The 14,325-nt window shown below is 40.8% G+C and overlaps 1 protein-coding gene across 1 annotated transcript in view; it reads left to right on the top strand.

Annotated features, from left to right (window-relative positions):
• The first annotated feature begins 734 nt into the window (after positions 1–734).
• Positions 735–14,325, top strand: part of STAB2 (stabilin 2) — an 87,710-nt gene continuing 74,119 nt past the window's right edge. Inside the window, exons 1-6 of the mRNA XM_075051679.1 lie at positions 735–1,171; positions 5,598–5,731; positions 6,562–6,677; positions 10,663–10,748; positions 11,582–11,651; positions 14,079–14,174. Of these exons, the coding sequence (XP_074907780.1) occupies positions 1,088–1,171; positions 5,598–5,731; positions 6,562–6,677; positions 10,663–10,748; positions 11,582–11,651; positions 14,079–14,174 (586 nt within the window). The 5' untranslated portion in view covers positions 735–1,087. The remainder of the gene's footprint in view (positions 1,172–5,597; positions 5,732–6,561; positions 6,678–10,662; positions 10,749–11,581; positions 11,652–14,078; positions 14,175–14,325) is intronic.

The following is a 14,325-nucleotide window of genomic DNA, read 5'->3' as shown; positions in this document are numbered from 1 at the left end:
AATAGGTTACAACTGCATCGAGTGTTATATTTGTGGTCTAAAGGTGAATGTGGCATCCAGCCATGACTGCAAATAGGAATTTGGGAGAAAGCACTATGTTTACAGCCACTGTGGACTCTTCAAAAACTTAACCTAGCTTCAAAGCACAACTTTGTATTAAGGCACCCTTATGGGGTGCCTTCAGATGACAATGTCAGGGGCCCAAAGCGAAGCTGGCAAACTGGAGGCAGCCAAATCATTAGGTATTTAAGACATGGGAGAGGCTGCCCTTACCAAACTGACCAGAGCAGCAGCAAAGAGCAGCGCTAGAAAAGAGCTGAACAACTCTGAGAAGAGAGAGAAAGAGTCTTGCTTTTGGCAAATCAAAATGTCTGTCTACTCATCCCTCCTAATCATATGCAAGTAACATAGCTGAGTTAATTACCCTCTGCTTAGCTCCAGGAAATCAGTCAAAATGATTTAACAAAAATAGCAAAAAGAGAAAAAAAAAAAAAAAATCCCCCTTTTTATCTGGCTAACCAAAGCTGGAAGATGTTCTTTTGGCCTCCTGAGATAAAGTTGGTGGTAATTCTCCCAGAACTACATTTAGGGAAACCACCCTTACGTTACTAGGGCCGATAAGCCAGCTTCCAGAGATCCTTTGCTCTGCCTTAGATCAGTTGGACAAACGTAACGACAACAAGCACAGCAGTTACTCCAGTCCCCTCTCCATGCCCACCTAAAAGAAGAAAACATCTTCTGTCATAACAGTTCAGTGTCCTTCGTTTTGTGCTGTCAACAGCTTCAGAGAGAGGCATAAATGAACAGAGCCCTGTCAGGATATCCTGTCATTCAGTTAGGAAGGGTTTATTCAGCTTCGCAGTGAAAACTTTCGGCAAATACCCTGCGTTTTGGAATTTTTCCTGCCTGCAGGCAAGCTCCACATGCTGCATCCTTCAGTCATTTTCCTTCAGAAAGGCAAGAGCCCTGATAAACTATTTGCCTAAGAATGTAGAAGAAATAGCACCTCTAACAAACAATCACTTTACGTCAGAATTTTAGTCCTCATGTCTGGAGGGCTCTGAAGGAAAAAATCAAATTCTTCACAATGGAAAAAAATCCAGTTGTTTTATTCTTTTTGGCTTTTTTGGCTGCAGTGAAACCAAGTTTGACATCACAAGTCCCAGATGAGGTAAGAAGCAGCTTTTTATTTAAGTAATGAATTATCATATGTCTGTATTACACTATGAGGTGGGGGGTGTTCCACTGTTATAGGGACAACAGTTATCAGATACTGTATCTTATAGAAGAAAAACCTACTTTAACAGTCACTGATGCATATGACACTGAATTATAAGCTAAGAGCTCTGTAATTCAGTCCTCTGAAATAACAGAAATGCATCTGTTTATTCCACATAAGAATTTTGCTCAAAGGGCATGTCATGAGTACACTGAAAAAGTCTCTTAAAAAATGGCAAACGTGGCAAAAGACTGTAGCTGACACATTCATCAAAAGCAACAAAAGAAAACCATTAGAATTTCTGATAAGTCAGAAGATGAATGCAGAAATTTTTCCATAGTGAAAATTATCCACTCTACTAACCACAAGGAAGAAATGCTATTTCAGATAGGTGTGGAAAAAAATTCTAAGGAATTGAGCTTTTGGAAGAAATAGTACAAAGTTATAAATTTAAGTAAAAGATTTGTAGACTTTTGTGGAAGTGGTGCATTTCCCATGGACAAATCCTACAATCTGTGGAATTTCACAAAATCTGTTTTCACCACCCTTGTAGAGAGGCAGAAAGTGTTGGGTTACAAATCTGAACCAGGAGTTCAACAGCGAGACATTCACTCATCTAAACTGTCTCGCAACATGTGGCTTTAAATTCCTGCCTTCTGGAGAAAAATCACTTGTAGAAGATGAAACAAAAGGACAGGGAGAAATTAGGGGCGGGGGGGGGGGGGGAGTCACTCACTTGCTGATTGCTTGGTTGGGTTTTTAAGTGGAAAAATACTTTGAAAAGTACAAACAAGTACTAGGAAATGTGTTAAACTTATTCCACCTCTTAAAAAAGAGCCACTAACAAATCACCTGTCTTCCATTTTCCCTAACAGCAAAAAGGGAAAATGAGGACATGGGAGAGAATGGAAATAACCCCACCATTCCAAAACAGTGGTTTATAGCTGGTGGTAGGGAAAGGGTATAACTTATTTTAATTTAGCTTTTACCTTTTCAAAATCTCTTTGAGTTTTCTTGTTCAAAAAAGGAAATTTTGTGGAGTGCCTTTTCAATGACAACTCCTGCAATGAGATAATTTCAGCCACTCCTACCAATAGCTTTTGCACCTCTGAACCTGAATATCCTACAAGCCCAGCAATTTATCCAGCCTCAGACTCTTAACAGCTTACACCGAGCACCCGTGAGGAGCAGGGCTTCAGTAGCACGCTTGGTTAAAGACTCAGAAAATTCAGCCAACACTCTGAGTTTATGATTCTTCAACATTTAACAGTACTGATTTGACTCAGTGGAGATGCCCAGAGGAGTTAAGGTGCCCAGCCAGCGTGTTTGTGCTGTGTTGGTACTTGCTCTGGTGCATGAGTCATCTCTTATTAAGGATGGGCCGTTAAGGTGGCTGCACTGGTGCTGAGCACCAGCGTTTTCAAAGCCTTGAAGCGTTCAAGCCCCCTTGTGTTGGCGCCTCGTGAGGTGGTTTTGGATGGGAAGCACGGTGCAGAGATGCTCTGGTTTGCGTTTGTGGGAGACACCATAGACCTGAAGCTCGAAGAGCCGGGTCAGTCCAGTGCCCCAGCGGTGCTGGGCTCTGCCGAGAGGGCAGGGAGGCTGCTCAGTCCTCCCGGCATGGCACCACTCACCGCTGCTTTGCCAAATGGCCGATTGAGCTGTACCCACATTATACCCATATCTGGGAAAAGGTCTCATTTTTGTTTCAAAGACGCCTGAAATGCATCTACACAACAGTAAGAGGTTTCACTACCCAAATACTTGAATGTTACCCAAATCAGATTTCAACAGTACATTTGTAAAGACTAAAATTTGACAACTAAATAGATGTTGAAATGTACTTATAACTGGGTGATGACTATCAAGTGGAGTCCCTCACAGGTCCTGAAACTTAATCTCCTTCTCAGTGCCTGTGATACATCCTCACAATCTTCACTCCTGAAATGTGCTGCTATCACAAACATTGAAGGACGATAACTAACAAGGGGAGAAACCACTGGGATGAGGGCTTCATCCAGGACTACCAGGCTGTGGCACATGTAGAAATCCTGCCCAAGGTGCCAGCGTACCCGCCCAGGCCAGCTGTGAGCTTCTACAAAGAGGCTGCAGCATCCCACAGGTGCCCACAAGGGTCAACGCTACCTGGACAGCACAGGGTTGCATTTGCACATATGTTTTTTGGGAATCCCTGGACAGAAATACTGGAGGATACCCATCGAGCAACACGTAACAGCAGTGCGATGGGCTCCATCCTTGGAAGTGGTGGCTTAGAATACACCCTGCACACCAAAGGACCTGAAGGTCCTGCCATGAGGCTGCTGCACAAAGGGTTAATTTGCCAAGGCGGGGGACAGAGAAGACCTTGGAGGGGGAGTGTGCAGGTCCCATTCAGGCACACGGGAATTGCCCAGACAGGCTGGGTCTGACGCTCCCCATCCAGGTGGGCTATTTGCAAACTGGGCAGGGTCTGGAGGAGGGCTGAGGGATGACTCAAGAATTGGGAAACAGGAGTCATAGCAGACAATTGAAGAAATGCTATTTATTTAGGTGCACAAAGAAAATGCACTTTGATCTCAGACTGTAAGTATTCATAGGAAGGGAGTAGTGAACTCTGTAACAGAACAGATTCCTGCCTGTCGTGCAAGCTACAGAAGAGCAATGGCTGGAGACTGAAGCAAAACCATCACAGACAAATTGCGACAGAAGCAACATACCGTGGTTTGTTTCTCCACAACTGACCATTTCTAAATCAAGTGAATGCTTTCTAAAAAATCTTCTTGTTCAAACTAAATTTCATGCAAGAAGCTCCGTTATCCTGTATTATGCTCCTCTGCTATAATTGTCCTTCTGGCTTTACAATCTGGGAAACTACTTAAAATGTTCACAGAAAACTATTAATGTATGTAAATATTTTCAAATGGATGATGCTGCTAGAACTGGCCCTCACATACATACACACACATGCATGCAGACACAGTGGGCAGGTACAGGTTTTCAAGATAAACATTAAGCATTTCCTTACGTTGGCCTAATAATGATTCAGACATTGCCTTAATTGACTACGCGACTGCTTAATTGAAATACCATTTAGAGAGTTCATTTCAATTCTATTGTGTCAGATAGGAAGTGTCTCATGGCCAATATTGCTTGAGTGAGTTAAGACCACCTAAATGGGTCCATACTTAGAGAACAGTGAATGAATGGTTATCTTGGAATAGAAAATGGAGCACTTCATGGTCCTTCCTCTCCAAGAATGATGATTTCATTTATTACCTTTTTATTGTTTTATAAAGATCGTATTTTGCATTAGATCATTTCTCACTGTTTGTGAATTATGAACTTACTTCTACAAATACTCACCGGGAAGAAAGAAGATGAAGCCAACATTAGATGGAGTTCAGCAAAGACTTCTTGCTTTAAAATAGGTCGACTGTTTAAGTAGTAGGAAACAGACACCGTTTTTGGTATATAGACATTTTCAAACCTATGATTTCTACAACCACAAAACACAATGCCACTGCTGTGACAATACCCTAAGCCTTTTCTCCTTTTTGCCGCCTTCTGAAGTCATTTGTCAGATTTGCATTCTTGAAACTGGGACCTCCACAGTGAGGGGCACAAGCCCTTGGCAGCTGAGCTAGAGGACTACAGCCAGGTTTCCCAACTGGGCAGGTTCCTTCTATGGCTTTCTCTAGGTAAAAAAAAAAAGAGGAGGCTGCTTTTCTCAGTGTGCTCTGGTGGGGTCAGACCCATAACTTCTACCAGATTTGAATGCAAAGCTAGACGTCATTCTTTTACCCCAGTTTGAAGATACCAGCCATAGTCCTTTAGTTCAATATGGTGACGCTGATAATATGAAACCCACTTTTGAGAGGAACAAAGGCTTGTGCTGTGCTCCGTATGCACAAAGCCACGAGCAACTTCCTCCACACCTTACGTTTCGTTTTGCCGTTGAATGGAGAAGGCACTTGCCGGCACTTGTCTTTCTCCATCCTGCTTTGGGTTTGCATGGCAACTTTAGAACTAACGCTCCATAGGCTGGTGCTGGCTCAGTAACCTGGCTTTTATGTCTGCTGAACTTAGCATTTGTCGATAAAGCATTCTTAGGAGAAATAGGACGCTTGGTAGGGTTTATCTGGCAGTGGTTGGACATATTTAGTGCAGGGAAGACTATCGCAAAGCCCTAATATGTGGCCTATTACCTAGCTTAGCTCCAGAGCGGAGAACTCCTGCTGAACAGGACAGAGAGCTTGTGGCCGCGAGTGAGCACAAAGCTGAGTTAAATCTGTCATTTTTCAGCAGTGCCACTGGGGGCAGAGTTAAACCCACTCGGAAAACTTTTTCTGTCTTTTTAATTAATCTTCTCCTATTACAGATGAAGAAGCAATGTGATCAAAAGCTGCTCATTCGAATGAAAACTGAGTGTGTACCTTGCTCGTTAAACCTCGAAACCCAGTGCCCTGCTGGTTACACCAAAATTACCAATGGGACCGGGATACCGGACTGCAGGTACCTCTTCTGTCAGAGCTTTTCTCCATGAATATTGTTCTCCTTAAATTTGAAAATGTTAATTCATATTACAAATGCTCTATTCCATGAAATTTTCTTAAGGAACATTTATCATTGGCTTCACCAGCTCCAGAATTCAAGCTGCATTCAGAGTACTGCAAGCCTGCAAGCCTAAAGTTAATCAGCAAATGGTATAAGAGGAAAATAAACATTGCTATCCATGGCCTACCCAATTTTCTTTTGAGCGATATCATAAAAATACTTCTTTGTGTATTCTGCATACCTGATATGAATGATATATATCATATGCTAAATATATATTATCATATAAATGATATTTATATATCTTTCATATCATATGTTATCACACAAATAACAGATTTTTCAAACTGGGGATGTGTAGGGGGTAAAGGGCAGGAAGAAATATCTCAAAACAAATTTGAAGTCTTGCCTTTCAGATTGAAAAAAAAAAAGAAGAGCAGTATTTTAGGGGAAAAGTAACTATTTTGAGCTTATGTGGCATTTAAAAAACCTTGATATTAAATAATTTTTAAATACTATTTCAGATCAAAACTTAGAGAAAATTGCTGTGCTTAGGTTGCAGAAATGAAAAAAAAGATAAATATATACTATGCAAAAGAAACAGCTTCACATATCTTTTTAGACCTCAATGTGCAATCTATGTTTTAATGAAGAAAAAAAAGGCAGATCAATACAACTAAGCTTAAAGTGCTCTTGTCTGACACTGAAAGGAGAGGAGGTTAAGAATTTCATTTTTCCCCACAGGAGGCTTTTAAGTACTTTAAAGCAGCTCCAACTTCTTTCCTCAGGTATTATCTAGAAATTAAAACACACACACTTTCTTTTCCTGGATGTCGGCATCATTGTATGAAGGAATTTGAACAACCTGAGTGCTGCCAGGGACACTGGGGCCCAGACTGCATGGGTAAGCTTTTTTTTTTTTTTTTTTGGGATAGAATTTGAGTAGTAAAGCAGTGATTTTTCTTCTTTTCAGAAACTATTGCCATGAGAAGTTTGCTTCTCAGAGCTTATTAGAGGAGTAGAAATAATCAGCAGTTTTCAGCCAAAACTCAGAGGATTCAGAGAGAAACCCATATTCAAAGCTTCATTTAAAAAGAAAAATTCATAGAAAAATTAAGAAAACTCAGGGAACCCCCTTGGTTTTGAGTTTTTCAAAACAAATCATTTCAGTCAATGCCTGCAAAATGACTTTTCATTCAGAAGGCTCTCCACAACAGATTTTAAAACCTAAAATTTTCAAACCACAAGTTTAAATGTTTCCTTTTAGGTCAAAAATACCCCCACCTGAGTCTGAAATTTTTCCAAATCTCTTTAATTCTTTACTTTTTGATGCAAGGAGGCTCTTTTCTTTCAGCTCAACTCAAAACAGTTTTTCCCTCTAAGTTTTTTGAACCTCCAACAAATGCTAAAGGCCATTACTGAAGCAGGGGTAACGAGGAGTGCCTCTCCTCCCGCTGCCCCTTCCTCAGGAAAAGCCTTTCAGCATCTCCACAAGTGCATCAAACCCCAGGCTACTGAGCTGGGCATCAAAACCCGCAGAGGAAATTTCCCTGCCCAGACAGAGCGTTTCCTCCTTCAGTTAACAGGGTCAAGGTCTGGTTCAATGTCTGTGAAGTCCTTTTGTCCACAAAATAGATTAAAAAATACAACATTTTAGCCCAAGCCATGATACCAGCCCTTTGTCTACTAAAGCAAAATAGTCAAACCCCAACTTACAGCTACTTCTATAGAAAAGACAGGCAAATAGCTGAGGACCAAGTGTGTGGGCACGTCTTTTTCTGAAGATAACCACTCGTGTGGTGATTTACCATCTTTCCACCAAATGCAGCCTAAGTGCCCGGTAGGAGGAAGGCAACGCTACGCATGATCATCATTCAGGGTGCGCTGGGAGGCCGCGCGAGGGGCTTCGGTATTTCTGGAGAGGGGCAGAGCTCGCTGCCCTGCCTGCGGGAAGGAGGCTGCAGAGGCAAGGAAACCCTCTCTTCCTTCGGACAAACTTCCTGGCCCCAAAAAGCAAAGAATCAAGGTCTCGGCATTGTTTCTGCTGTCATTTGGAGGAAGAAAAAAGATCTTTGCATTTTTTGCAATCTCTCTAAGAGCATACGGGGCGCCTTGAAATGTTTGGAGGAAAGCCGGTCCTTCCTGAGGCCAGAGAAAAATCCCTGACTAGGGGTTTACTTCACATTTAGCATCTGATGGCAAGGACAAAATTAGGTCTTAAATAGCACTCTGACTTCCTTAAACGATAGCACACACTGAAACGCACAGTGTGAATGAAAGATGCTTTGTCCCCTTCCCTCCCCACAAGCCCCCCCAAGCCAACCAGCCACACATCTATCTCTCTGTAAAAAGGCAGCAAGGAAAAAGGGAAAAGGGCAGAGGGGGGAAGGTCCAGGGGGAAAAAGCACAGCCTTTTAACACTGGCAGTATCATCCAACCACCGATACCACAGCTGGTGGAGCCCAGATGTCCTACTGATGGGCTCCAGCAGGAGCTACTCCCTACCCCAGCTCAGGTTCCCACTCTGGGCAAGTATTTACACGGCTTCAGCAAAAAGCCTGGGTACCAACTGAAGGTGCATGGTATGAGCAACTGAGTAGAAAGCACTGTAAGAATAAAGAAAAAAAAGTGAAAAGGAAAAAAAAAAGGCCAAGAAGGAAGATAAGAAACCTAATTCTACCAACTTATATGGTCCAAAATACATCTTTACAAGTTCTACCCACTGCTTCAGCCTGCAGGGAGTCAGATGAAGAGAAGTAATCCAAGAGGCTGCATTTGAAAACACTTGGGAAGTGCTGAATTAAACTCTACGAGGCAAAAAAGCTAACAGATTTAAGCTCTTTTGGCCCAGATATAAAGATTTGGCCTTCATACTCTGACAGCTGTCAAAGCTAAGCAGAAGCATCTCTTTCCTACTACTTTTCAAAAAACATCCTCAACAAAGGTCTTGCTTCTCCCCAGTGCCAGGGCGGTGGCAAATGACTGTGCCAGCATCGCTCCAGTGTCCCAGCACGGCCTCCTGTGGTCCTGCCAGCCAGGGGAAGTGCTTTATCTGCCTGACCAAACTCTTATAGCTACATGGTAATTTGCTAAACTTCTGATAAAGCTGTCCCTTGGTGGTGGTATCAAAACAAGAGAGAAGAGGCAGTGAAGACAAGGGGAGGTGTGGTGAATGCCAACTGCAAAAAACCTGTTTTGTCAGCAGTTTTAAAGTACGTTTTCCTTGAAATTATACCATAAACTCTGAGTTTTCTCTGTCTTTGCACATTCAAATAAAAGCATCAGTGCAGGTCAAATTGTTTCCCTTCAGAGCAAATATTAAACAGTTTGCATCTGCGTCAGCCCTAGAGATGAGATTTAGCTATCACACGGTAGCCAGGAAACAAGATTCACTAAAAGCTACTTGAAAGATTCTGTAAGTATATGTATTTATTACTTTACCTAAATTCTGGCTATTTCATCTCAATTCTTAATAAAACTTTTTATTTCAGCAAGTATGCGATAAACTGCACCAAAATCTTCATCTTCAAATTTATTGGTTTTTCACAAGAAGCTTACTCAGATCCAACAGACCTCACAGACTCATTATTAAGGAATAAATTAAGAAATATTAACAGATTGGTATAAAGCCAAAGCCTTCACTAAAATTAGGTGTATATATACACACATCTACTTATTTGCTCATCACTGTGTCCAAAACAAATTCATTTTCATGAAAACTTCCACATGACTTAAACACTCTAAATCAGGATTAAATTACTCAGTGGGAGCACAAATCCAGTGCTGCTCATCTCTACCTACACAGAACAAACTGAGACTCTTCACAAGCAATAAATCTATCAGTAAGGTACAGCAGAGAACCTGTGAGGGCAGTAGGAGTTTGATACATTTAGATACCACCTGCATCAGGATTATGGAACCTAATGGGAACTCCAGTTATGGGAAGAAAGGTCTTATGGAAGGGAGTTAATAAATCATTTCCACAGAGAGGCTGCACAACTATAAAAAATAAGGATATCCCTATAGGGAGAAAAACCTGACAGAGCAATCTGACTGAAAATTACTGTAATATGTATTTCCTATAGGCAACCTTTCAGTAAAAATTTGAATATTGAAAAAAATCAGCTGAATTGTAAACTATTTTCATTTGGAATTACAGTCGTGATTTCTTATCCTCTCCTGCTGGCTGGGGGTTTTGGTCAGCGTCTGTCTCACCTGGGATACTACTACCTGTAATCATGGTTTTAGCAGCAGAGGATCTGAAAAGCATAGCACATCTTTGGCACCAAGTTTTACTAGTGACCACAGCCCATTGGACAAAAGTGGGTTATGAGATACATGAATTTCAATTTCCAAGATCATTTGAATCAAATATCACAGTCTTACGGGAGGTAGCAGGGAAGAGGAAAAACTTTCCACGTAAAGTAAATGCAATTTGTGGGGAAAAGAAAAAGGCTTATTTAAACTCTAACTTAGCATCAAATAGAATTCTGACAGCAAATTTTCAATCAGAGTTGTATTAACATAAAGAAGAAGTGGTCAGGCAAACTCTGCTTGCATCAAAAAAGCTAACAGTTTAGAGTGCCTGCAGATAGAGATGGACTAGCAGGGACAAAATCAATGTGGTACTTTAGAATAAGAAAACTATTTTTTGTGCAATCCTTTGATCACTGTCACTAGCTTAATTTCCCAGACTAGAGCGGGTGATGGTCTCTGCTGAAGCTGAGATTCTAATGAAGAGATTTGGGCTGCTGCAAAACAGCAGCCGTTACTCGAGGTCCCTGCCTGCCCCAAAACCCTGCAGCCTCCGAGGCCGTCCCCCCTAATGTGCAAGGGGAGCAAAAGGGTCAGAGCGAGCTGGCTGACGGCTTAAACGTTGTCATTTCTAGCATGTCCCGGAGGAGCTGCGTCACCCTGCAACCGGAGAGGACGCTGCTCCCAGGGTATAAACGGGGATGGAACGTGCACTTGTCAGGTACGTCCTTTTTTTTAAACGAAAAAATGTAACAACAGCATGTAAGCTCTGCTAAGAAATACCGCATATTACATTGTATAAATGCATTTAAGGAAAGTGTTTCAGAAACAGCAGAGATGATCTGCTTGGAGTTCATTTTTTGCTTGGATTGCACTAACCTTCACACTATTAACTCTACAGACTTGAACACGTTCAGGTGAAATTAAAAAGTTCTTCCATCTTGCCTTCCTGAAACAGGCATTTTGAGTTCCTCTGGTTTTTAGAGTGTGCTATTACTTATGACTTTTTGCCCTAATTAGAAAGTACTTGTACTTGGGACTACACTCTCAATATAATGTCCCTTTGCTGAGGGTGCAATGTGCAGTGCTTAATAACTTCAGCCAAAAAGATTTTTTTAAAAAAAAACCCAAACGAATCTTTCCTACCTCCCCCTCTACTGGTTAATCTTTCCATTACATCAAAAGCACATCTAGGGCCAGGTAAAAGAGAGACAGAGTGAGAAGTAGTCAGAGAATACAAGCTAACAATTGTAAGGATGCTTTAGGTATTAGGCTTGATTACTGTTCTTTATTGTTAACTTGATATTCAGAACATCTGATTTGAAGCATAAGATCTAAAAATTATTTTTAAAAAAGGCAGAGAGAGGAGGGGGGGAAATCATTCAAAAGACAATGTTTTCTAGATTGCAGTAGTTATTTCTGATTTGCTGATTGAACCTTTTGTGTTATTTTCTTTTGGCAGCTAAAGATGCTGTTTTCAGGCTGCAAAGCTTATCAATCTGTATAGAGGTAGATGAGAAACTTACGGTTTGATTTCCATTCTATAATTCACAGAAAGGGTTTGGTGGGACAGCCTGTGAGAAATGTGCTGAAGATAATCTCTTTGGTCCTTACTGCACATCAGGTAAGATTGAGCTTTCTTTATTAAAGTAGGGAAAAGAAGGTGGGTGAAATCTGTATTCAGACACTAAGAAATCACAGTGAAATGGGTAGAGGGTCTAAGGGTTTCCCATCAAGAGCTGCTGTCTGCTTCAGGGAACACAACAGTGAAAGAAAATAGGCAGCTACTCAATTCCTCATTCACAGTGGGGCTGGATTCAACTCAGGACTGTACAGGCAACACTCTCAGTGTAGTGCTACAAAAATATCTTAATCTTGTCTTGAATATTTTTTTTTATAGCCAACAGTCAAATAAATTAGGGATTGGAATCATCTGTGTGTTGCTGGAGGTATGCCTCCCTGTTAGCCCATTATTGTGTTATCCACTTTTCACCCTAAATTATGGATTTGCATTTATTTGATCTAAATACAGGAGGTTGTTATGGTACTTAAAACATTGGGTGGGAACATATCAAATGCATCATTTATAGTGGCTTACAGTGGTTTGGTATGGTTTCTAAATACATCTACAAACTGGACCATCTGTATTAAGGCATGAAATACTCACGGTATTTAAATCAGTACATCTGACTCAAAAAAGGCCATTTTGAATCAGGCCAACAGTCCTGCTAGCCTAGTATCCCCTATGGGAGGCCAACAGTTGATATCCAGGGAAAGAGTAAAAGCAACCAGAGATTGCATTCAAATTCTAGTGTTTAAAGGCTCCTCCTGGATCCATCCTCCATAAATTACCTTCCTTGGCTCTGAGTCCAATTTGCTTTTACTCTCCACAGTATCCTGTGCCAGGGAGCTCCATAATTCAGTCAAAAGTGTGAAAAAGGATGGGTTTGGTTTAGTTTTGGGTTTTGGCTGGTAGAGGATTTCATTCATTGGCCATACTTGTATTAGGAGAAGCAGGACATTGAGAGAGGGATCAGAGCTATGTGCACTATTTAAAATGTATATGCATCACAAGTGTATATATTTGTATAATATTTTCCAGTTTTGCCTGTTTCTTAATGATTTCTAGTATTTTGTTTACCTTCCTGACCCCAGGTGAGCATTAAAGCAATACATCAGAAAACTGCCTGAAAAAAAAAATATTAAGAAACATCTCTTTCTTAAGTGGTAATAGTTATTTATCTCTAAGTAAAACTCTTCTTGTTCCCTCAAGATGTACAGAAAGTTACATCTAAAAAGGGTCACAAACGGCCTCACTTTAAATGATCTGTGTTGGCCTTTTTACACTAATCCTATACCACTGCTGACTCAAAAGGCCCTTTTTCCATCAGCTGTCCACTGGATGCCAGTGTTGATACACAGAAATGTAACTGAGCCAACATTTTCATGAAATAGGGTACTTGAATGAATTTAATGTCATAAATGTAATTATTTTTCAAGAAGCTACTGGAGGATTCAACTGCATATTAATTTAAGCAATATTTTACACTTCAGCTTTCAGATATTTGAACTCGTCCAAGATTTCTAAGCACCTATATTGTGCATTTATGACTAACTGCCCTTCAACAACACCTTGGACGCTCCTGGTTTTTGTGTTAGGACTACTAACGTAGGTAGAATACTACTAATTAATTAGCGTAGGTGATTTGCATGAACACAGGATAAGTTTGCAAAGGGAAGTGGATATGCTACATCACTGCAGCTTAAACATGAAGTCACCAATACAAGTCTGTACATCTTAGAGGCTTTTCCAAGTGTAATTGTACAGGGCCTTTTTAAAAAGCATCACTACCATAATTGAAACAATTATAACTATAAAGCCTTTTAATTACACATAAGGCTTCAGAAACCACTTATAAAGGGGTCTCATAGCTGCCTGGACTCTGAGTAGGGAATCTTGTGCACATACTGTCACAGGGTTTATAACCAGAAATGACAGAATATAGGAATAGGACTAGAAAAAAGCCTGAGACGTACACAGTGCCTAATTATCCTTTTAACTAAATAAATTGGGGGGGGAGGGGGGGAGAACCTCACAAAACTCATCTCTTCTGGAGGTGTTTGAGAGAGGCAAACAGAATTGAAGCAAAAATGAGCAATTTATTAACAGTTATAAATATGGTCCATGCTACACATAATATTCAATTTTGGCTCAAGACTATATGTCAAATTTTACAAGTTTTATGGTATTAGCAACTAGTCAGTTTGGTGTTTATAGTGTGTGTCCTGAAGATTTTCAAGCCCTCAGACTATTATCAGCCTGCAAAAATCAGTATGTTATTTACTGATGTACGCAGCTGTGAGTATTGACCTTCTCATTAATGGAATCCTATAAATTCCGGAACTCGGGTCAAAGCTTGGTTTTGAAACATTACACTTTGTAATATTTAACCTGTTGTTGGCCAGGACACTGTTTGCTATGGGTAAACACTAACAATGTCTTTCTGAACACCATTATTATTCAGTAAAGCCAATCCATCTCTCCATATAGTTTGCAGCTGTGTTCATGGAGTATGCAACAGTGGAATTACAGGGGATGGAAGATGCACTTGCTTGTCTGGATACAAAGGGCTCAGCTGTGATGAGCGTAAGTAGGTTTTCTACACAAGATATATTCAACAGCTCTGATACCGTTAGAATTGGTGAGGATGAATGTAAAATTAGACTGAGGTCAGTCGCTGTAGAGCAACCAAACATACACCAGACCTCAAGCCCTGCGTGTGGGCTCCCATAGCCAT

The sequence above is a fragment of the Buteo buteo genome, chromosome 19, assembly GCF_964188355.1.
Source record: "Buteo buteo chromosome 19, bButBut1.hap1.1, whole genome shotgun sequence".
Classification (NCBI taxonomy): domain Eukaryota; kingdom Metazoa; phylum Chordata; class Aves; order Accipitriformes; family Accipitridae; genus Buteo; species Buteo buteo.
The sequence above is the reverse complement of the archived record's forward strand: the minus strand, read 5'-3'. Positions and strand labels throughout refer to the sequence as shown.